This window comes from Protomyctophum bolini (genome assembly GCF_963924005.1).
Source record: "Protomyctophum bolini genome assembly, chromosome: 8".
Classification (NCBI taxonomy): domain Eukaryota; kingdom Metazoa; phylum Chordata; class Actinopteri; order Myctophiformes; family Myctophidae; genus Protomyctophum; species Protomyctophum bolini.
The window spans coordinates 20,761,272-20,783,917 of record NC_137869.1 but is presented as its reverse complement, the minus strand read 5'-3'; the positions used below and the strand labels follow the sequence as shown (position 1 = coordinate 20,783,917).

Here is a 22,646-nt window from a genome sequence, read left to right as displayed (position 1 = left end):
CGTATACATTTATATGTCAAAGTAGGCTCGTTTTTTAACAATGTTTTGGGGCCGGAGAAGCGGAGTTCTGAGATTTGCATGTTGTTTTCGATTGGTCCTGAGATCTCTTTGTTCTGAGGTTTCACGCTCTGGTCACCGCCCATTAGCGTGCTTGTGTGTTTATAAACACAGAATTATTCTACATGGCTATAGTATGGAGGAGCTTTTGGGTTATACTTTACAGGAAAATAAACAAAACCACGTAGCTACACGCTCAAATACGCTTCCCAGCCTGGAGAATAGACTTCCACCATCACACAACAACAGGCTAAAAGCTAGCTAGCCTAGTTAGCTAGCTGTCTGTGTGTCGTGTGTTAACAGAGGGACATTGTCTTAACTGCTGAGATGTTGTCATAAGCATCTAAACACATGTTTTCACTCCTAAAATGTATAAAACTAATAATACATGTGAAACGTTGCCCGTTAGTGCTATATTGCTTCATCCATGGAAGAGTGTTGCTGCTTATTATTGTTCTTTTCCTCCAGCCGCAAAGAGCCAAAATAACTCGTCTTTTCTTTAAATCATAACTCGCTCATTTTTTGCTCATTTAAAAAAATTCAAAATACTATATAAACTACGAAATTCGGGCTTTCATTTTGTATATAGATCGTTTGTGTAGGCCGTCTCTACGAAACGGTATCAAGTGAAAAGGAAATGTCGTTTTGTGTAAAAGATCGTCAAATATATGGCCGTTAGTACTGTTAATTCAACATCCGGTGAGGGGAGGATACGGATTGTGTATGGAAATCAGCGCATACAGTGGGTGGGCTTTAGACCGGATGTAAGCCACATCCACTAAATGTACACTAAATAGAAATGGTGTAGCCTACTGCAGCTATTTACAACCAGGTAGTGTATAAGTGAAATTGAACACTTAAATTAGTATTTAATACTTGAATACTTATACTTAGTATTTAATACTTAGTACTTTCAAAAGGGTTTATTGGGGCACCTTACAAATTGCATTGTTTGTTTAAACATGTCAGTGTTTTATGGTTTCTATATTGCACTGTTGACAGCTAAAACGTTCTAAGGTGGTCATTGTGGGTGGAGTTAAGTACCTATTGTCCCTCCCATTGTCACACCCACTTCTATCCAGCTCTAAGGTGTTAAAAATGTTGTGAATATTGAAAGGGACTTTTCTCAGCTTTGGGTGAAAGGCCCCAATCATTTTAAAATGGTTATATCTCCTTCAATTATTGTCCAATTTCATTGAATGATACATCATATGAAAGCTTACATTCTGTACTTTAATAATCTGTAATAATATGTAATCTGTAAAAATCGAGTTGAGGCACTTTTTGCTGGCACCTGTCACATATGGCCGCTAACCAGCGATGTATAGGGAATAGAAGAGGTGATCGTAAACTACTGCATATTACCAGACATCTTCCATTAACAAGGTGGTCAAATCAGCGTCATGTTGAGATGAGCAGCGCATCGAGCCAGCGTTTTTACTGCTGTATTGAGCCACTGCTCCGTTCACAGCTCTTGGCCAAGTCCGCAACACACACGCACACAGTTACAGACACACACAGACAAACACGCACTTCTTGGCAATGTATGGTGGGCGTGTGATCGTTATTCATCTGGCTTTATGAGGCAGCGCAACGGCGAGCTTGCTGAGCTTCAACAAAAGGGGGCAGCAGCAGTAAAAGTTCCCTGCTACAGCGTGGTTGAGAGCAAATACGTGGAGGTGATTAGCCAACAGTCATCTACCTGATTGAATCCCGATTTATAGAGCTTCAGGTTATGAAGCTGTGAGCTTCTGCCGTTTTCGGCAATAAAGCCAAGCTTTGAGTCAGACGTTAAGTGAGAAAGAGGCGAGGTGCTGCTGGTGTGAGTTCGGCGTAAGCTAGCGCATGCTTTTTGGAGCACACGCTATGGATGTCGCTAGAGTTTTTACCTGCATGAATTGAAAGGAGGCCTCAAAGTCCTCCACAGGGTACATTTTGACCCGGAAGAACTTCATGCCCATGACGAGAGTGATGACACTCTGGACCACGTAGGGGCTCTGTTCCTTCTGCCTGAGCTCCTTCAGTTCTGTGATGAACTTCTTCCTTACCGCCTGAAACCTGAAGAAGACACTCAGTGAATGTGATACACTTACGTTTTAAACATGTCGCAGAAGGCTATTCATATATGGCCTCATATGGTGGGTATACAGAAGAAAAGATTACTTGGATTGCGTGAGGACGCCGATGACCTCGGCATACAGGTCTGCGATGATGTGCACATTTCCCGTGTTGGGGCCAGAGTACCTGGTAGATCAAGAAGAATGTTGTTATCACGTTATGAACTAGTAGAGGAATGTTCAATATCTTTGCAATGCCACCACCCCCCTTCCTCAACATCATACAATTTCTACCATTGGCTATAGTCTGTTTCTAATACTGGCTGGCCTGGATGTAGGGCTGCTAGTCATATAAAATTCTTCACATTGAAATATCCATGTGGAAGGGAAAATTATTCACCATTCATCTTTCCATCTCCCAACTACATCCCTTTTAAGTCACGGTTAGTTTGGATTTGCTAAGTGGAACTCTGTAAGTTATAGGAAATGCATTCAAGTAAATGGGAGTCGGCTGGACCAGCTTAGAATAAACATCATCTTTAATGATTGAGACCCTTATCAGATCGGGTCAGTAGAATTTGAGATGACATATCAAGCGTTAATCTCTTGTTTATCGATCGACAATGTGCACGGCACACAATATAATTTTATGGAGGTATCCAAAGAGCACAGACTAAGGGCCCTATTTGTCAGTGCCTTACTTACCCTGTATCCCTAAACTGCTTTGCCTTTTTTACTATTGTGAAAATAAAATTGGAATAGTTCAAATAGCCGATCTACAAGATCACAACATGTTTATTGATCGGCTAGTTGAACAATTTTTAAATATCTTTCAAAATATAAAAAAAAAAGAATCAAAGGGAAATAGCTCCCCAAGTTTCTGCCTCAGTATTCACTCTGACAAGACTATCCGACAGTAACAATGTGCATGTCGATAAAACAAGATTGGAAGATAACGTGTGAAATGTCTTTTATTCTCCTGAACCAATTATCTAACAAAGGTCACACTGATTCAAATGTAGTTTATGCATTACGCTTGTTAGCTTGGTTCTCATTGACGTCAATGCATTCCATCAAACTGCCAACTCCAGTATGCCTCCCAGTGTCTGACAAATCTGCCAGCTGGAATTGCCAGAGCAATTAAGTGACACATACCTGTCCTTTCCTTATTTACATGCCACATTAACAGTGAATTAATCGAGGACAATTTTTGCTACATAAATATTATGAGCTTGGAGGCACAACCAACTTAAAAATACCTTAAACAGTTAGAGCCGTTATGATTGGACCAACCCTAGCTAACCAGAGGAACCTATTGGCTGAGTGCTGCAGTGTGGTGAACATGTTAATAAAGAGCCAATGTGTTTTCTTTAAGAGGCATTAATGATGTGGACGGATCATGAAGTCACACATGGGCCATAAAAAGCACTCTATCCAAACAGCCATAAAGCGAATGCACATCCCCTGTCACAAAGCCACGCCCACAATGGAGTGAGTGAATGATTAAGTGATGTTTGATACGTTCATCAATGACCGGCCTAGTCACAAATACCTTTCATTTCATTTTTTTACTCGAAATCTTTTCAAAAGTGCAATATTTACAAGCTCACAATGGTGTGAGCTTGTATATCTGCAATTTTTGCCACACAACACTGTCGTATGACAAATAATACTGTAAGTGGTGTGTGTGTGTGTGTGTGTGTGTGTGTGTGTGTGTGTGTGTGTGTGTGTGTTCACACTCACCCCTCTTTATGCTTAAAGTGCTTGAACGCCAGGTTGAGAACTTCGTGTACTAAACCATCTGGCACTGGATGAAGAGGAATCTGTGACACAGGCATTAAATCATTAGTCTTATTTTGCAGCACTGATACTCCCCCTTCATGCTTCCCTCTTCGCTACCATTCATTCTCCTCCTCCTCCCTACACAAGCTGTGCCAAGGACAAGCGGAGCTCCGGTCTCCAGGGCTGCTGTGTGCTTTGGAATGAAGTGTGTGTGCTGTGGGGACACGGCCAGAGAGCCTGGACCGGGGAACACATTCAGAAGACAGCCCTGCAGGAGGGTGTGTGCTCCTGACTATTTACCATTCTGCCTGCATGCTCACAATGAGAAGTGGAAAAAGAAGAGCACTGTACAGTATAATGCTATGGCACTGGTTCTCAGCGCTATACGGTGGGTTCTGTGGGTTTGATTAAGTTAGAGTGGGTCCCCAGCAAAATGACGAATTGCGTAAACACTTAAGACCTATTTCATCTACAAGCTCACTAAGTGTGAGCTTATAGTGGGGGTCCATGACATGAAAATGTTTGAGAACCACTGCAATATGGTATTTTATCTGTTGAAATGTTTCTCTAATTCTGTCTTGTTATATTTCTATTATGACCATGTACCTTATTATGTGTACTGTATATACTGTATAATATTAGAAAAATGTTACTGTCTGCAATGTCGCTACGTACAGTATCTTATGCGCATTTGACAATAAAGCACCTTAAACCTTATAGTATTTAGTATTTAACTGTTTAAGAGCTTTTTGCCATGGCCAAAATAAGGATTATTGATTGGTTATTTGACTATGTTTTGATTATGTTTTGATAATCAATTAGTCAATTAGTTAATTAACATTAAAACATTTCAGAGAGACAGGACAGGCCCCCAGAGAGGAAGGGCCTGAATGTGGAGGCTTTACAAACATTTTTTGATAAGCTGGCATCTGGCTGCCAAGGGCGGTCTCAAACCTCCCCAAAACTGGAGAACTTCTCCACCTCATGCGTCAGCACGGTTTGAAAAGGTGAAGTTTAACGGCCCCCGTCACGTTGAGAAACACCACCACCACTTGTTTTGGTTTGTACCAGTGATAATGTAGTGCCTTACTGCGTTGGCACAGAGCTGCTACAAGACCAGAGACATGCAGCGAGCTGCTCACCTGTTTTAAAACTTCCACTGAAACTAAACAAAAAATGAAATCTATGGCCAAGTCTCTCCGCTCCAAAAGGTAGTCTTTATCCCGGTGCTGTTCGTCTCTGTAGAGAGGAGAGAGAGAGAGAGAGAGAGAGGAAGAAAAGACAGATTATCAACAACACGATAATGCTGAGATCCAAAATCACTGAGGTGATTTCTAGACGAGGACAGCATCATGCCTGATGTATAATTAGTTGCATGCAGGTTGTCGCACACCTGAAATAGACAATCAACAAGCTCACAGCTTGTAGATTGGCTATTTTTTATATGCGACGCCCATGCTTAACTATAGAATCAAGCCTTACCCTTTGGACTTGGTGCTGGAGCGAGGCCTGTATTCGTAAGACTCGTCCTCAGTGCCGCTCTGCCGGCGGTACCAGTCGAACAGCGTGCGCAGCAGGGAGGGCAAACAGTGTTCCGCTATTGAGCTCATAGAGCTTATTAACTGGAAAACAAACATCGCAAGTGTTAACTCCATTCACACCAACGGACCGATTTATTTGATTGTTTTTACAATGGCAGATCATGGAGCCTTGTCAATACTTCCAGTAAGTTAGAGCAAACACTAGTATCGTAGTAGAGTTGCAGCATGATTGTGATGCACTTTTAAAAGCTAAGATTTTGTTTTGTTTTTTTATCAGATTTTATATATAAATGAGCACCAGCTAACGGGATGGGCAGAGCAATATATCGAATTATCCAATATGATACAGTGGGCCCTATTTTGTGTGTCTTAAGTACCAGGTCTTATGACATAACGTAAGACCTGGAGGTGTGGCCAAAACTGTTCTGCCACTCAAAACAACAAATAGGGCCCTGTATGCGTTACAATGAATTATGTATCATATTTTAATTACATCTTGCAACAATGTTGCTTACAATTACAACTTAGGTATTTAGAATATTATTATTTCAGGGGTATTTAGACCCTAGTCAACAAATAATGGGATAAATGGTCAGTAGACTGCAAAGACGATCAATTTAGTGCTTCGGAGTAACTAGGATACCATGTCAACAAAAGACCGAGCATCTGTCAAGAACGGCATGCCATCTAAAAAACATCGAAGCTTTCCCTTCAGACACGGTTATAAACAGGTCTTATATATCAGTTATTAAATATACAACATTAAGCAAAGAATGATATGAAACACAAGCACGGTGTGAATGTTCCCCAGCTGTGATGTTCATGAAAGGTGCAGAGCCAAAGGGTGCAGAGCAGAGGTGACCCCGGCCAGTGGGTGACATACTGGAGCTATTGATTGGGCCTGGGGTGTGTGTGTGTGTGTGTGTGGTGTTGGATGACATGTCGAGCACAGCGTGCTCCTGATATCCTATTGAATGGCGCTCGCTGCACCACCCGCTTGCCGGGCTTTTCTGGCGCTCCAAACATCTCATCAGCACTTTTCATAGCATCCATGATGAGGCCCGATTATAAATCAGCTTTAACTTGTACTGGGATAAGCGGAGCAATAAAAAGCAGTTAAGGAATGATATACAGTAGCCGTGAAATAGATCGTTGCTGTTGGGCAGAAACTACATATTCTAACATTTTGTGGGTTTTTTGTGTTTAGATACTTTTGCTACAGTATATATTCATTTTATTTGATTCCTGAAAAGGTTTCCACCCGACATAGACAATAAAACGCTATAGCATATGTGGAATTGATGGAATGTGACTAAAGGGTCGAAAGGAGAACACAGGAAACGAGCATCGTATCGGCTTTAGATGGCGACACCGACATCCGGTCACACATTGCAGGCGATGTGAGGTGAACCGACCTCCAACATGCGGTCTGTGTGTACGTACTGTGTGTGTGTTTAGGGGCCGGCACAGTGCTCTGGTGGGTGCAGGGTGATGGATGCTGCGTGAGTTAGAGTTACGCAAGTGCTCCCTCTGACCTCACGGCGCCAGGACGACACACTCCAGCACCCGGTGCTGATTTACTGCTGAGGATGACACAGCGATTCCACATTCTCTCTCTCTCTCTCTCTCTCTGCCCACACTCTCTCTCTTGTTTCTGCCTCGTTCGCTCACAATGGAGGCAGCTGGATCTATAGCTCGCTACCCTCGTTGGCTTTTTTTTTTTTTTTTTTTTTGTTTGTGCTGAACAAAGCACTGCTGCGACAGGGCGGCCCCATTGTTCTGCACCAGTCAGAGATGAGAGACAGATGGACCATTGAGTAGGGGATTGATTGGGTGTTGTTGGGGTGGTGGGGTGTGTGTGTGTGTGTGTGTGTGTGTGTGTGGGGGGGGGGGGGGGGGGATGGGGGTTGTGGTGGGTTCATACACTTGAGGTACAGTAGGAATAGAGGAATTATCCAAACCTGCAACGTGTACAATCTCACAACGCGTCACGATGCGTTGTGAGCTTGTAGATCGGGAATTTTCAGCATGTGACTCTGGCATGCAACGCAAGTATAAGTCAGAAGATACAAACAAGAAGTTTTCCATTAAATTATTACTGCTGGACTCACCTGATCAAATTGTGCGTCTTCCCCTCTCTGAAGGGATCGGGACAGGGGCTTTTCCTATGTGTGAATGGGTGGGGTGGGTAGAGGGAGACATAGACAGACAGACAGAGAGAGGAGAGGGTCAGTTGCTAGTCATGGGGCAGAATGGATTCCTCTCATAACAGCACAGTGATGTCGGTGGTGTCGGGCGGCCTGGAGGGCAAGGAGAAATGGGAGAACAGTGCTGGCGGTGACGATGTCGCAGAATATGACAGTGAGATAGGCCCCTCCGTCAACATCCAGCCAACACCTCACCCCGCTGGACAAACACAGCAGCCCAGCTAAAACGGAAATTAAGGAGGGAAAGAAAGGTAGATGTGGAATGAGAGAACCGACCAGAACTCTAAAGATGACTGAATGGAGGGAGAGCCGCCTAAAAAAGTGAGGATGTGTCACAGCTTCCAGCAGATGTTATAATACCCCCCCAACGTAACATTCACGCACAATTAAAATGACACTGACATGTTCATTGTGTCACTACAGTAAGCCATGAACCCGAAGTGCAAATTCTGGCGAAAGTCATTCTGAAGCACCGACGATTCAAACTCAGGTCTCCCACGTGGGAAGAAGCACTAAAGCCAAACATCTTGACTTAAGCTATATAGGGCCTAAATTGAAACAAGACCACAAGGACTTTTTTTGGTGCTATCCCTTTGGGACTGAGACTTGACTGTACTCTGTTGCTGTTTTTTACCTTTATGTTCAATAAACTATTCAATCAATAAACCGCTAGCCTAAGAGAGAATTCCCTTTTGGCTGGGGGAGATAAAGCTTTTGGTCTTCAGGCAGAGGCTCTGAGCAACTCTACTACCAACGTGTACAGTAGACTAAAGTGGATACACAGGGAAAAGTGTGTGTGTGTGTGTGTGTGTGTGTCTCTCTCTACTCACCAGCGGTTCGGCCATCACCACCTCGATCTTCTTCTCGGCCAGCACAGCAAACTCGGCGAAAAGGCTTTTGATGACGAACTCCCCAGGCTTCAGCTCAGGGTCGATGATGATGCTGGACATGATGGCGGCGTTTCGCTTCTCCCACGAGAGGGGAGTGACGGAGGAGGGGGCTCGGCGTCTACTCACGCTGGTGCTCACTGGTGCCGAGGCTGTGGGGGGGGAAAGAGAGAGAGATAGATAGATATTAAAGGAGATCAGAGAGGATACGAGTGATCAGCCCAAAGGATGTTTAGTACTAAATGTATAGGTGTGGAGTAGGGGTGTTAATCAAATTTTTTGAAATATAATATTGCAGATCTACAAGCTCACAACGTGGCTCTTTCTATTTTAACATAATTTTATTTTATTGAAGGAATGTGACTGTCACAGGATAAGATAGTCCGTGATAGAAAGGAACCCTTCTAGTTCTCTGGGGGGAAAAAAACAAATTTACAAGACAAACACAAACCCTCCCACCCAACGACCCAAAATCTGACAGTAAATAAGATACAATGAAGAGGCAAGAGCGCATGCATGCATGACAGCATGGGCGATACGCTTGTTGGTCCAACATATTATACACACAGTATGCGTAACCCATACTGTATACTCAAGCACTGGAGGGGCCACCCTGACCACATATCCATTCAACAGAGGCTGCCAAATTTTCAGGAAGACAAAGTGTCTTATTATATATAAAAAAAATAAAACCTTTTCTGGATACAAAGGTTTCCATCGATCATCCTCTTAAACCCTATATACTCCCCCAGGGGTCTGTACTTGTTCCTCTCCCTCTATACCTAAAATAGAGCCCACAAAGTGTTATTTTCTCTGAATTCTCAGCTATGGCATGGCATGGCCAGAATGGACACTAGGATTCCCGTGATTAAATGGTTTATTCAGATTCAGGACGGTATAGAGAAAGGTCTCACAGGTCTCTAGTTGCAATCAAACAGGAGACATCGCCATTATGTGGTTGACGGACTAGCCAACAATAACACCACAATGTGCCACAAAAAAATCCCAAATGCTTTGAAATGTGTTTGCAGTCCAAGTAAATGTGTCCTCCCAGTTGCCTGGATAATCAGCTAAATGTCACTTATTTTAACAAAAACCAGTACAGAAACTTTCAACGCGGTACTTCCCTTGCCAGACCACCAACATCATTCACTGACCATAACTTTGACTTCAGCAAAATATATCATCATTTTGGAAGCAGTAAAAATGAATTTTGCCACATGGTTGCCCTTCTGAAATATTAAAGAGTCAGTCCTCAAATCAGAGACAGTGCATCTAAATTCCTTCATTACAAAAGGCCATGACTATATTAACAACAACAGATGATATCTGTGTACTGTGTTGTGGACAATCCAGCCTCTCTTCTTCATATAGCCTAGCTGCCTACAAATGTACGCCTTGAAATTGACATTTTTGGACTGATGTTGAGACTACAGCTGAAAAATACCTACGTATCAACGAGACAATCAGAGCCTCTGCTGTTCCCAGCTCAACAGTTTGGTGTTGTAGACTTTATGCTAAAATGTTTGAAAATAGCAGATCTACAAGCCAAAAACGCATCACATAAATACATCACATATAATAATTTATAATAATTCATTATAATAAATCTGACATAAGGATCTAGTAACACAAAACAAACTAGTAAGATTGTTGCATGCTAGGCTAATTGTCAAGGAAGGTATTACATTCAACCTGAGATATGATATGTAGTTCTGACCTTTCCGTTGATTAGGACCTTTTTGATTAAGTTAATCATCTCTTCGGTTTCCAAGCTTCATGAAAACCCATCAATTCGTTCTCGAATAATTTCACCAATCAGACGAACCTTGACCTTGATTGTGACTCTGACCCAAACTTGACCCAAAACACCACAACCGTCCCACTTCCTTGATGAAGGTAATAAATATCATTAGGTGACCTTGGCTGGCTGGCATAGTTTTGATAAGATAAGTCAATCAATAAAAGTGAAAGTCACCACCCAGTGTGCAACGGTCCCCCTTTAGGTATTAAGCCTTGCAGAGCCATGAGGACCATAGGGGCAGGAGCCTATTTTCCTTAGCATAAGGGCGCAATCCTGGACATGACGCTAGTATGTCGCAGGGACTTACCCCAATCCAAGTGCCAAGCAGGGAGGCACTGGGTCTCATTTTTAGTCTTTGGTATGACCCGTCCGGGGATCGAACCACAACCTCCCAGTCTCAAGGCGGACACTAACCACAAGACTACTGAGCTACCACTTTACCTCTCCATTTTGGTTGCTCAACTCTGATTCACATTTATTTATTTGCATGATACAAATGTAAACAAATGCCTCTGGTTCCAGTATATTGCATACTCAAGAGTCCATTCCTCCAACATGGGCAGGGCGGTTACTGCAATATTGCAATACAGCGATAACACACCGTGGGGGTGAATGTATTACACCATAATCTAATAGTAGGGCGGCCATCAGTCAGCCTCCTCCCCCCTCCCCCCCCCCCCCCACCCCAACAACAAATTAAGTTTCGGAGCAAAAACGTGTCGTCTCACTTTTGAACATTCCGAAATCATGGAATTTGAAATGTGTTGTTGGAGCTGGGGGTTGTCCTGAAAACACTGATGGAACACTGCCTCCACGTGATCAACAAAAGGCCCCCCTCTGACTCGCTTCCACAGTTATGTAAAAGTTCCCAAGATTGGGAACAGGTGACCCCCAGTCCCACCAGTGGGAGGGACAGGCGCATGCACGCACACGCAGTTGCACGCACGCACACACACACACAAACATACACAATCGCACACGCACAGCTGGAGGCGAGAGCTGTATATGTGCACAGCAGCACCTCTCAATATTGACACAGGCTTCCTGTAACACATTCTTGCAGGGGTCACCAGGAGAACCCACCGATATTTCTTCAAATATGTGATTCTTAACCCCCCGTTCGATATGCATTAGATTCTATGTTTTTCTCCGGGTCCCTAATCTACACAGGAAAGAACTCAGAGGTAATTTAACTCTGATAGTGTAGCAAATATATAGCTTGCTAGTTGCTACATCTAGCGTAGAAATTACCTAATCTAGATTAGGTGATGTAATGGCGATGTAAACAAATGGTGCCAACACAAACATTAAATGCCATTAGGCTGAGGACCCTGCAGGTCTCTGGACCACACATTCAGTTTAGAACAGGGTCTTTCAGGCCAAAGACCTCTTAGCTGAGAGAGGCCCCCACTAGGACCTCTTAGCTGAGAGAGCAGGGGCCCCCACTAGGACCTCTTAGCTGAGAGAGCAGGGGCCCCCACTAGGACCTCTTAGCTGAGAGAGCAGGGGCCCCACTAGGACCTCTTAGCTGAGAGAGCAGGGGCCCCCACTGGGACCTCTTAGCTGAGAGACATGACTATTATAATAATAATATATTAATATAATACAAATGTAAACAGAATATCTTCTGTAAAGTCAAAGTGTCACTGTGTTCTGGAAGGTTCTGGGTTTACAGAACCATAAGAGAGCAGGAGGAAAGCATTCTGCACCAGTTCAGTATGTCTGTTCCACAGAGTAATAAAAGGATAGACTGAACCTGAGCCTTAGCCCCGGCCCGCCGCTATTCATTTCAGTGGAAGTTGCTCAGTGGCGTTTTGAAGCACCCAGAAGAACCGTCTACTTCCGCATTTGACCACCAAATTTTGGTGGTCAAATGCGGAAGTGCAACCGAGCGCTCAATGTTAAACCCCAGCTGCACACGGTTTCCTCGTCATAAATCCACGGGTCCGCCTGCAGTTCACGCTCCAACCACTAGGGCCGAGTGCTTCAATGCTGGAGAGCCTCACTGGGGGCTTGGTCTGTTCTCAGTCAGCCCAAAACGACCCTTGGCCTCAGCTCTCCCCAGTAACAACCCTGATTCTGTTGCTTCCTGGTTGTCAAGAGCAACACCTCTGCATGCTCCAGAAAATAGCGAGGTGCTGCAGCTGAACCACAGTATAAAAAAAATAAAAGAAATAATGAGGAAAGCTGTTCACACCCAGCAACCGACTTTGAGCAAAACACCAAGGGTCTAACAATGATTATGGTTACATAACTGTGGAGGTGAATAAAGATGTGTCTGGAAATATGCAAACTAAGCCACATTTAAAAGTGGAACCACGTTTTTAAACTTGAAAGCAAGTTATGCAGGATTTCACTGTACAACCTACAGTATATATATAACGAAGCTAAGCAGGAAGTGAGAAGTTAAAGATAAAGTGTGGTCAGTGGCAGTCTTATACATGTGTTTCAATTGATTTTTATGTTGTTGTTGTAGTTGTTGTAGTTGTAGTAATATTGAATTGCATCGCAGCCTTCCAATCAGCCTCGTCAATTATTCAGCCTCATCCTGTACATCCACTTACTGTACCACTAGTTGGTAGCAGCTAATAATCACTGCAGGTACTTGACCCGTCATGTCATGTCATGTCATGTCACCTGCGTTGTTTGTTTGTAATTGTTCCCACTTCCCGTATGTGTGCACTCTCTGCACTAGCAGCACTGAGAGTTGCGATTGCATCATTGTACAGTATATCCTATGCTGCCTCCCCGTTATACCTTACACTACAGTCATTTCAAGACAAAGTAAAAAAATTGTTGTGTATTTTTCTACTTGGATGTGCTGTATGCTGTTCATGCTTTGAAGTCCGATAATACACAATAACAAAAAAAGGAAAAATAGTTAATTATTACAATTTTGACGTCATGAACGGGGCCTACCGATCCTCCGAGTGTGGTGTGGACTTGCATTAATTGGCATCCCTGTGTGAGTGCTAAACCTGATATACTTTGATGTCATGATGTCATGTCGTACACCTAAAACAGACAGTGTTTTAGGCCTTCACATACTGGCACAGTGACCAATAAATAATAATAAAAGATGTGAATACTAATATTTTGTACCAAAGTATCCAATTAATTTATGCCTCATTCATACTGGCTCATGTCTTTATTTGCGGTGCGGAAGCACAATCTTTTTTCTTGTTCCGGTTTATCGCCACAGTTACCGGTATGTACTACTGAAGTAAAGTCATGACACAAACACAAAAAAAAATTTGAGCAATTAATCAAACAAGGAAAATGTTTTATAGTAAAAAAATAAAAGGGGGGGGCGGCAGGGGGCACACAGTGTGAGTGTTACAGAATATAGTAAGAGGGGTGAGGGGTGTGGAGTGGTCAGGGGGCAGACTAATGGGGAGTGACTGTTATTGCGTAGTGGAAAACGCTGTTCAGATGCACAGTGAGCCTTTCAGACATTTGCCTCTTTGTTTACTGTGTTTCACCAACACCCCCCCTCGCCCCAAACACCCCCTCAACACGCCCCAGCTGCCCACCCAGTGATGTCACATAGCTATGTCACATAGCCAGCTCGCCACGGCCAATCACTACTCCGTGATGCCCTGCTCTACCCCCACCACCCTTCTTCCTTCTCTCCCTCTCCGGCTGTCTCTCTCACTCCTGTCTAGGGCCGTGGGTACAGAAGTAGAGAGACAGGAGTGAGACAGAAAGCCAGACAGACAGACAGACAGACCGACAGACAGACGGACAAGAGCGGGTCGCAGGAAAGGAACATTGTTTGTATTTTTCCACTCAACAACACAGCGAGGGGGAAAAAATGCAAGGCATCTTTTCCCTGGCCAAGTCCCTGCATTGCTCTGCCTTTCTCTCTATCTTGCTCTCTCTCAATGGGGAGTCATTTGTGACGTGCCAAAAACCGACCCTTCCCTCCCTAAACTGACCTCGTTGCACAAATCTGAGCAACTGGTCTAAAAACCTTGGAGGCTATAGAGACAACCCTCATACTGGGTGGCCGGCTGGCTGGGGGACACACTCACAGCTCATGCTTCATTCCTCATTCGCAATGCAAAAGCAGAAATAATGTCCCAACCCCTTTCTGGGACTGACGTCAGCTAAACAGGCTTTTTAACCCATAGCTGAATTTCTCTCCCTGGGGATTTTCAGGAAAAGCTGCAGGCCCATCATCGGCAACCCGACGCACCAGGAAGTAGCTTTGTGGCATGAAATAGGAACATGAAAAGTGACATCCAGTAGCTGTGTGACTGACTGCTGCCAGCGGTGCAATGACTAGGCATGCTTACTCACCACACAGGGTCTCAAACAAGAGTGCTTGCTACATATGTCTTCGCTTCAAAACAATGAAGCACTAGGAGTACACATTTATTATAGACCGCAAGGACTTTGTCGTTGACCGTGATATCCTTTTGGACTACGTGATTTGACTGTACTCTGTACCGTTTACATTTCGGCCAATAAAGTATTCAATCAATCAATAGCTTAACCCATTTACACCCGAGGGTGATTCTAAAAATGCCTTCTAAATCTTCTGAAAAATGTTATGTTCCTATATATGATAGCTGCAGGTAGAAACCATATATTCATATTTTTTTCATAAATTACCACCCTACCATACTACAGCATCACAAAAGCATGCTGCAGTTCTTCCAGCTCGATTTGCGGCGCAAAGCAACGCAGTTTGAGCTTGTCGTTTTGAACCCTGAAAAGTAATTGTTTTGGACATATGAGGTTTCCACCCAAAAGAGGCTACATTATAGCTAATATAATCTAAAATGACAGATGCTTTCCTGGATTGAATGGATTAGGGGTGATAGTTCTCCAGATTTGTCTAAAGATTTGTTTTTGGCTTTTCTGCCTTTATTGATAGTATCTAGTGAAGATGGACAGGAAAGAGGGAGAGAGAGAGAAGGGGAGAGACATGCAGCAACGGTCGTCATGACATGAACGGGACTCGATCACACGACGTGCTGTCAGGACAAAGCCTAATGGGGCATGCGCCCGGACCACTTGGCTAGCGGGCACCCATAGTTCTCAAAACATAATTTCCCAAGGGGCAAGTCTGTCCTGAATATTTGGCAACTGCAGAGTACAGCACAGAAAATACAGCATGCAAAGAATTATCAATCCACGGCTCAAATATATAGCACACAGAACGGAACAAAAAAAGAGTGGTTTGGGGAAGTACACAAACATCAGGTACTGCAGGTGAGCACTCGAAGAGTACAGCTGTAACCTTTGCAGGCCTTCCAAACTGAATGCCCATCTCTGCATTGAAACATACTGCATATGAGAACACTGGCATTTCTATGGCTTCATTTATCCTCAAAGGGGCTACCTCATAGCTAGAGTGGTTAGGGCGCAAAATACATGGGCTCGACTGCCTGACAGCGAGCCTTCGGTTTGATTCCTGGAATTCTGGACCATTTGCTGCAAAGAAAATAAAAAGACTTAGCTGATCCAAGCTCTCAACGCATGTAGATTGTATTTTTGACAGTGACACAAGGAGTCTAGGGGTTGTAAAGCATTACTGATCTCTTCTAATGTAAAGGTACAGGCTTATCATGCAGCCAAGCATGTGAGACCCCCCAGACTCGGAGACACCACCCATCCAGAAACACAGAACCCAGTCGGATTACACAACTCGTAGAGCAGTGGCTCCACCTCGTCACAGTAAAAATAGAGCCCTCCCCAAGGCCTGCTAACTTCCGCTCTCAGAACAACCAGCAACAATGGTGTACACACGCACACAAACAGTTGGTATGCAGAGTTGGATGCATGCATTTTCATTCACTTCTAGTGCTTTAAAGTGAGTAAAGGTTAGACGGCTAGAGTGCACTGTGTGGCAATGCCAATTCTGTCAGTGTCTTAACATGTGAACACTTCAACGAGTTACTACTGGTCGACTCGACACTTCCAGGTTAATGTGCCAAGCCCAGGAGATACAAGGTGAAACAAAACTGACAAATGAAGCCGACAACACAGGCTCCGAGCAACAAGCCCACATGAAAACACAGGCTTCAGCCCCAGGACCTTCATGCATAACGTGCGTGTGATTATACTGTGACACTTCTTGTGCAAAACAAGTCAAAAAAGTGTAATTGATGTGCTTTTGCACAGGCATTTAGGCGGATTCTCGAACATCTAAAAATGTGCCAAGCAAAATGAAAGAGCGTGATGCTGAGACAACGGGTGGAGGAAAGTTGTGGCAAGCCAGGATACACAGCAGAATCCTCAATCCGGAGTGTTCATTTAACTCAAGAAAGTGTAAGAAGTGAACTGTTCTTACACTCAAAGAGTTAAATAAAACCCTCTTGATTTCACGGCATAGAGACAGTCGCTGAAACTAGGCCTTAGCCCTTTGTTTGAGAGGCCTAAAGCAGAGGAACTGGCAACCAGCACAGGATAGGGGCGGGGGGCTAAGGGGCCATTAATTAGAGAAAAGGGGGCAAAAAAATAAGCTGTTTACCCAACGGTTGCTTGTTCTACTGCAACAGCAAGTAGCCAACTTTACAGCACCACAAAATGAACAGACACTGGGAATGTCAATGCCATTGCAAATAAATATAGAACAAACAAAAACACTATTAACCACAGTGGTATATTTTCAAATGAAATTGAATTCAAGAGATATGCAAATGGTTCACTGCTCGCTGCATCCATGACGTTTTTAGATTAACCACTGCAACGCTGGCCTATTTTGTCAAGTCATTCTAGGCACACAAAAAAAATCACACCCGTGTGAACCGAGTGGTCACCACTCAGGTGCTCATTAACGTCACATAGATAGGTGAACACAGACATTGCTGTTCCTTGTTGCACCACTCAAAAATGTAAAGAGAAAGCACAAATGTTTTAGGGAGAACTGTATGTTGGGGTTAGAAACGGTCGTCGGTAGTTTGCCAAAGTAAAGAAATATATATGGATGAAATAACCATTTGTGACAGAACAATACAAGAGTGTTAGTAGCCGATTCCAGGTTTACTCTCAGTCTGAATACTGGTTTAGACTAGAGATCCACTTAGGGGAGTTATCCCATTTGAGTGTAATCTTATTGAACGCTGATGCAAAGTATTTTGCAATTATAGGCCTTTAGTTATCGTTTAATTAAATAGTGCCTATTAGGTAATTGTACCTCAGCAACGACGTCGTTCATATACTCCTATGGAAATCCCATTATGAGGTGATTCTCTACAACAAAGTGGTTATTTTCTTATAATTTCACAATATTCTAAGGATGGGTGTACAGCCTTTCAGCTTTCACATCATAGGAGTTCACATCAAGCAAGTGTTAAATAATGCCATCCCAGCTGTTCAAGATTAAAGACTTTATTGCCATGTCAACAGAGTTTCAGTGCACTAAAAGATGACAACCCATTCTGGACGGGAACCTTCTTTGGTGTTTTAAGCATTATGTTGTGAAAAATAGCAGATCTACAAACTCATAGCACGGCACACTGTGCCGTGCTACGAGCTTGTAGCTGTGCTAGTTTTGAAAAATAGCGGCCCAAATCTTTGAATATATATTCTTTCAGAGCAAACGTTTTTAAGTCCAATGTTTGCCTCTGGGGGATCCCTGGAACACCATCTTTTAAGATGAGGGTCCGCGGCCAATTACAGATAATTCTGGGGATCCTTGACATGAAAAAGGTTGAGCACCACTGACATAGAAACATAGGTTTTTCAGAAAACTTTTAGGATTCAGAAGCCATTTTTTAAGAATCGGCCTCTTGAGGTGAGGTGGGAATATCATCAATGAAAATCCTTCATTGATAAGCTTTCTGTCAGCAGTGTTGGCAGACTGGCATAGCCTCAGTGTTAGTATCAGGGACAGATCATTCTGCAATTGTACTCTTTTAGTAACTAAAATCTCACACGCCTGCGGCACGCTCACATCTAATGCCGCGCAGTCCGTGTTGTTGTCGTTTCTCTGTGAATATTGTGTGTCTGAGTGAGACACACACACAGTACATTTTGTCCAAAGATTGTAACCCTTAGATCTTAGGTAAGATCTAATCTAAGGTTAGATCTTAAGCTTTCACACTTTCACCGAGCGAGAGAACTGCAAAAGCTGGGTGTAGGAAAGCCGTGCTGTGATTGGCCAGTAGTCGCAGACCCCACAACGCTGGGTTGAAGATGCAGAGGTAAAGACAGTGACGTATCACGCGACAAAGCACAGGCGTGAACGGCACTTCCACATACAACACATACGGTGTATGACTTGGCCACCTGAACTGGCGCACAAAGTTGTGTGCCAGTTGTCCACATATTTGTGCACAAATACAGTATGTGTGGGCATGGAATTCTTCCAAATCTGTAATAATGGATGGTAAAACTTTGCTATTGCAATAAGACTGTTCAAATTGTTTGGTCGTCTGTCAATGATCAATCAATCACCCGCATTTAATTTCTGATAAAATGTTTGTCTCAAAGAATGATACACGTATATGATGATTATGTGCTTTGCCTGGGCTTGGTCTAATTAACTTGGCAGTGATGGGTTGCTATTAGACTTTGCATTACAAACCAGTGAGTATTTTGTTAAGGTGATTGCATGAAAAGTGGAAGGGTCACATGGGCAGAGCTTCAAAACAAAACAATCTCTTAGCGGACAGACAACAAGAACAAAACATTTATTTTCCATTTAAAAAAAATATACATACACTAAGCGGTTAACAAATTAGAAAATGCGTCTAATTACTTCATATATATGAACATATGAACAATAAGGCCATCACAAGGTTAGCACTTTCAATATCAAATGACACCAATCCTCTGTATCGCTTTTTTAACCTCATGCCATCTGGACAAAGATACAGAACTATGGCGTGGAAAAAGGTCCGTTTTAGAGGGGGTTTTGTCCCCATCGCGGCATTAAAAAAAACTGCCCCGCCGATAGGATGGTGCTGTATACAGTGGGGACCTCATGTTTTTGTATTGTCTTGGTGTTTTGATGTGGGTGTTTGAACAGAACTGTGCAGACTAATATCCTTCGGAAAATAAAGATGATTATTATCATTAGCGACCATAGGTCGCAGATTACTATGAAAAGCTGCAAAACCCGTCCGTCAGTCAGGTCACACCTCCATATACTGTATGGGCGTCAGTCCATCACGCCTTGTGACACGCTCCATATATGGCCGTCTCCATACATGAAGATCATAACACTGATCTCATCAAACCCTGGATAGCCATACATGGAGAAGACTGGATCATCACCTAGATCTGCACATATCGAGCCGGCCAGCAACTCTACATCTGACCTCAAACCCTTACATCTCCATATATGGAGCTGACCTGTTCTGACATTCCATATGTTGATCCTTTGATCCAAAAAATAACGTGCTTTACGACACACAACAACTTACAGTATGTCACTATAGCTGGTGGCAGCCACCATGTGACAATACACTGACACAATATAAAGGATCCTGAAACAGGGACAACAGAGTGACGCTACGCAGCAGAGATATAGAAAGTGGTAGGCCTTCCGAATCCATACGCATCTCCATTTCTGTGAAATAACTTGCAGCCTGATTTATTCTTAGTTGCACGCAGGTGTCGTGTCGCCCATCGAAAGTAGCCGATCTACAAACCCTGAGCTTGTAGGTCGTCTATTTTCATTACGCCGTACGATGCGCAACCAGGTATAACACAGACTATAAGGTCAACAGGATAATAGAGGCAAATCCTTTCTTATATCTGTCAGAATATGAGCTGCCTGTATGGGGACATAATAACAGGAGTCAACCAGAAGATGGATCAATAAGAGAAACATTAGCTGTCCCAAAGGATAAGAGAGAGAGAGAGAGAGAGAGAGAGAGAGAGAGAGAGAGAGAGAGAGAGAGAGAGAGAGAGAGAGAGAGAGAGAGAGAGAGATATAGATAAGGATGGGGGGTATGAAAGGGAAATAAAGGCTGAGAAAATGTGATTTGAAGAGCTATTTTCTGTGCATTTGGAAGGAATGAGTTAGGAGTAAAAAAAAGTGAAGATGAGAGAGAATGACTAGTGCGGCAGTTGCTTTCAGGAAAAAACGTGAGGGTGTTCGTCTGTGTCTGTGTCTGTGTGTGTGTGTGTGTGCGTGTGTGCGTGTGTGTGTGTCTATATGTAATCACTGTCTGCATCTGCAGATGCTCATCAAGGCATAGTGCCTCAGGGGACACAGCGGCAGCCAGCCAAACAAGGGAAGTTAACTTCACAACTACCTGCATACTGATCAAACAGCTGGACCAAACATGATCAATCAAGCCGTCAAGGCCATTAATAGGCACTTCATTGTTCCCCCTCGGAGGCGATAAGCAATCTCCATGCATGGATGGCATGCGAGGAAGCGGGCAGGACGGCGCGCAGGCCTGCTGGCTGCGTGCGCTAGATAAGTGCGCTGACTCTGAGCGAGGTATGTAAACATTGTATGCGTGTACTGTATGCCATAGCCTGCTGGGGGTTTACTCACAGCTGCCACTCCACGACTTGAGCAGGGACTTGATGCTGATCTCAAAGAAGACTGAATCCTGTAGGCTCAGCATGACGCCACTCGCCGTTTGAGCTTCTCACACACACATACGCAAGACACCCAAATGGCACTAAAAAATGTACCGGGACAAAATCCCCCACCGGCAGTTCCGCAGAAACACGAAGACTCAGCGAAAGACACGCAATTCCCCCTCGGGAGAAACACGCACGTTATGTCCTGGTACAGAAAAACCCCAAAACAACCCGGAGCCAAGTTCTAGCCTCCGCAGGGTGGCATGGCGATGTTGGGAGTTGGGACAGCTCAGTGTTGATGGAGCCCCGGAGAGGACGTCCAGGGTTCTGCCTGGTCCAGCACTCCGCAGAGAAAGAACACTGTCCCAGCTATTTCACAGGACAATTCTGTCCCGCTGCCTGCTGCTGCCGTTTTGCTAGTCCACTGAGTCCCTCATCCCCATCCCAGTGCAGAGATCCATCCAGCACTGTGCTGCAGGGGGACTGGCGGGGGGGTAATAGCCAGGGAAACTTTTCTCCTAGTGGGAGAGGCACAGTAGCGGAGCTCCCCACGCGCATACAACTCCTGGCAATGCGTGGCGATATTCCCTCTCCTCTCCTTCTTCCTGTTTTTGAGTGTCGAGTTCTAGCCCCGCTAGCGCTGTCAGCTACTCTCTCACTCAGTCAAGCTCTCTGCCTCGCCATTCGCTCACTGACATCCCCTCCCCTTTCTAACTAGCTCTTGTTCTTTACCAATGCCTTTTCTCTCAGAGGGAGAGAGAAAGCTCGTTTCAACAGCAGAAAGAGGGGTGGGGGGGGTGATGTCATCAAAATGCTGCCAGTGTTGCCTGGCTGCGGTTCAGCGATGCAAACGCATGTCAGAGCCGCTACTGTGCTGCCTCTGCGCTGGCCTATCAAAACTACACTTCCTGTAAGCTACCCACAGCAATACTGATGCGTCATCCTCCAACTGCAGTGTGAGCGAAATAAATGAGAATGGGAAGAAAGAGAGAGAGAGAGAGAGAAGAGGAAGGAAAGCAGGCATAAACACAGCCCAGGCTGCCAAGCAGAACAAGTAATACTGCTATTCCAAATCAGCACTTTTACAACTCAAACAGGAGACCACTCTCCCAATAACAAAATAAATAAATTATCTGTCCGCAAAAATGAAAATCACACATCTCAGAGTTCTAGGTCCAGTCCAAACAGGAGAATCTAGGCTACGTTAGGACAGCTGATCCTTCTGTGCGTCAGCCCTGCAGAAGGGCACGACAGGGATGGTAGCTACTCTGTCGGACTAAACAAAACAAACACACCCAGCGGAGTCATATTCATTACATAATACATTATAAAAGTCACTAGACACAATTACCCATGCTCCATCAATGAAAAACCAAATGCACTGTGGCTGTATGTGTTTTAACTGGCATTTATTTAACCTGTGTTGACTATACTCTCTCTCCTCTGCGTACAGACTTTAAACATATCCACATGACATGGACTAATTCTTGGTCAAGAGCAGGATTAACTTTGTTAACAAAATATTCAGAGAAGAAGAGATAGCAGCAGACTGTCGCTGTAACAAACCCTCTTTGTCTTCATCCCTTCAGTTCTCTCCCTCGACCGCTCCCCTGTCACATGACGCGCCCTCACAACACACAAGTTATGCAAAACCCGCTCAGAGCTTGCAGCAAACAAACACCATACAAATGTGCGCTTTGTCAAAACAAGGCCCCGGCACCAACTCTGATGTCGGCTCACACTGTCACTGATACAGGCTGAGAGTTCAGGTATATTTATTAATAAATGAAACAGAAAAGCGGAATTGGACCATA

General features: G+C 44.0%; 1 protein-coding gene across 13 annotated transcripts in view; it reads right to left on the bottom strand.

Annotated features, from left to right (window-relative positions):
- The window catches only part of fryl (furry homolog, like), a 107,265-nt gene that overhangs the window by 61,163 nt on the left and 23,456 nt on the right, over positions 1-22,646 (bottom strand). For 11 of the 13 annotated variants that reach the window (XM_080769814.1, XM_080769813.1, XM_080769819.1 and 8 more), the window contains 7 exons: positions 8,475-8,683; positions 7,549-7,602; positions 5,379-5,518; positions 5,039-5,135; positions 3,858-3,937; positions 2,221-2,301; positions 1,947-2,115 (listed from right to left, as the gene is read on the bottom strand). In XM_080769814.1, coding sequence (XP_080625940.1) covers positions 1,947-2,115; positions 2,221-2,301; positions 3,858-3,937; positions 5,039-5,135; positions 5,379-5,518; positions 7,549-7,602; positions 8,475-8,594 — 741 coding nt within the window. In that variant the 5' untranslated portion in view covers positions 8,595-8,683. Of the gene's footprint in view, positions 1-1,946; positions 2,116-2,220; positions 2,302-3,857; positions 3,938-5,038; positions 5,136-5,378; positions 5,519-7,548; positions 7,603-8,474; positions 8,684-20,800; positions 21,478-22,646 lie in introns of those variants that run through there. The other 2 variants (XM_080769823.1, XM_080769812.1) reach the window with 1 other exon arrangement.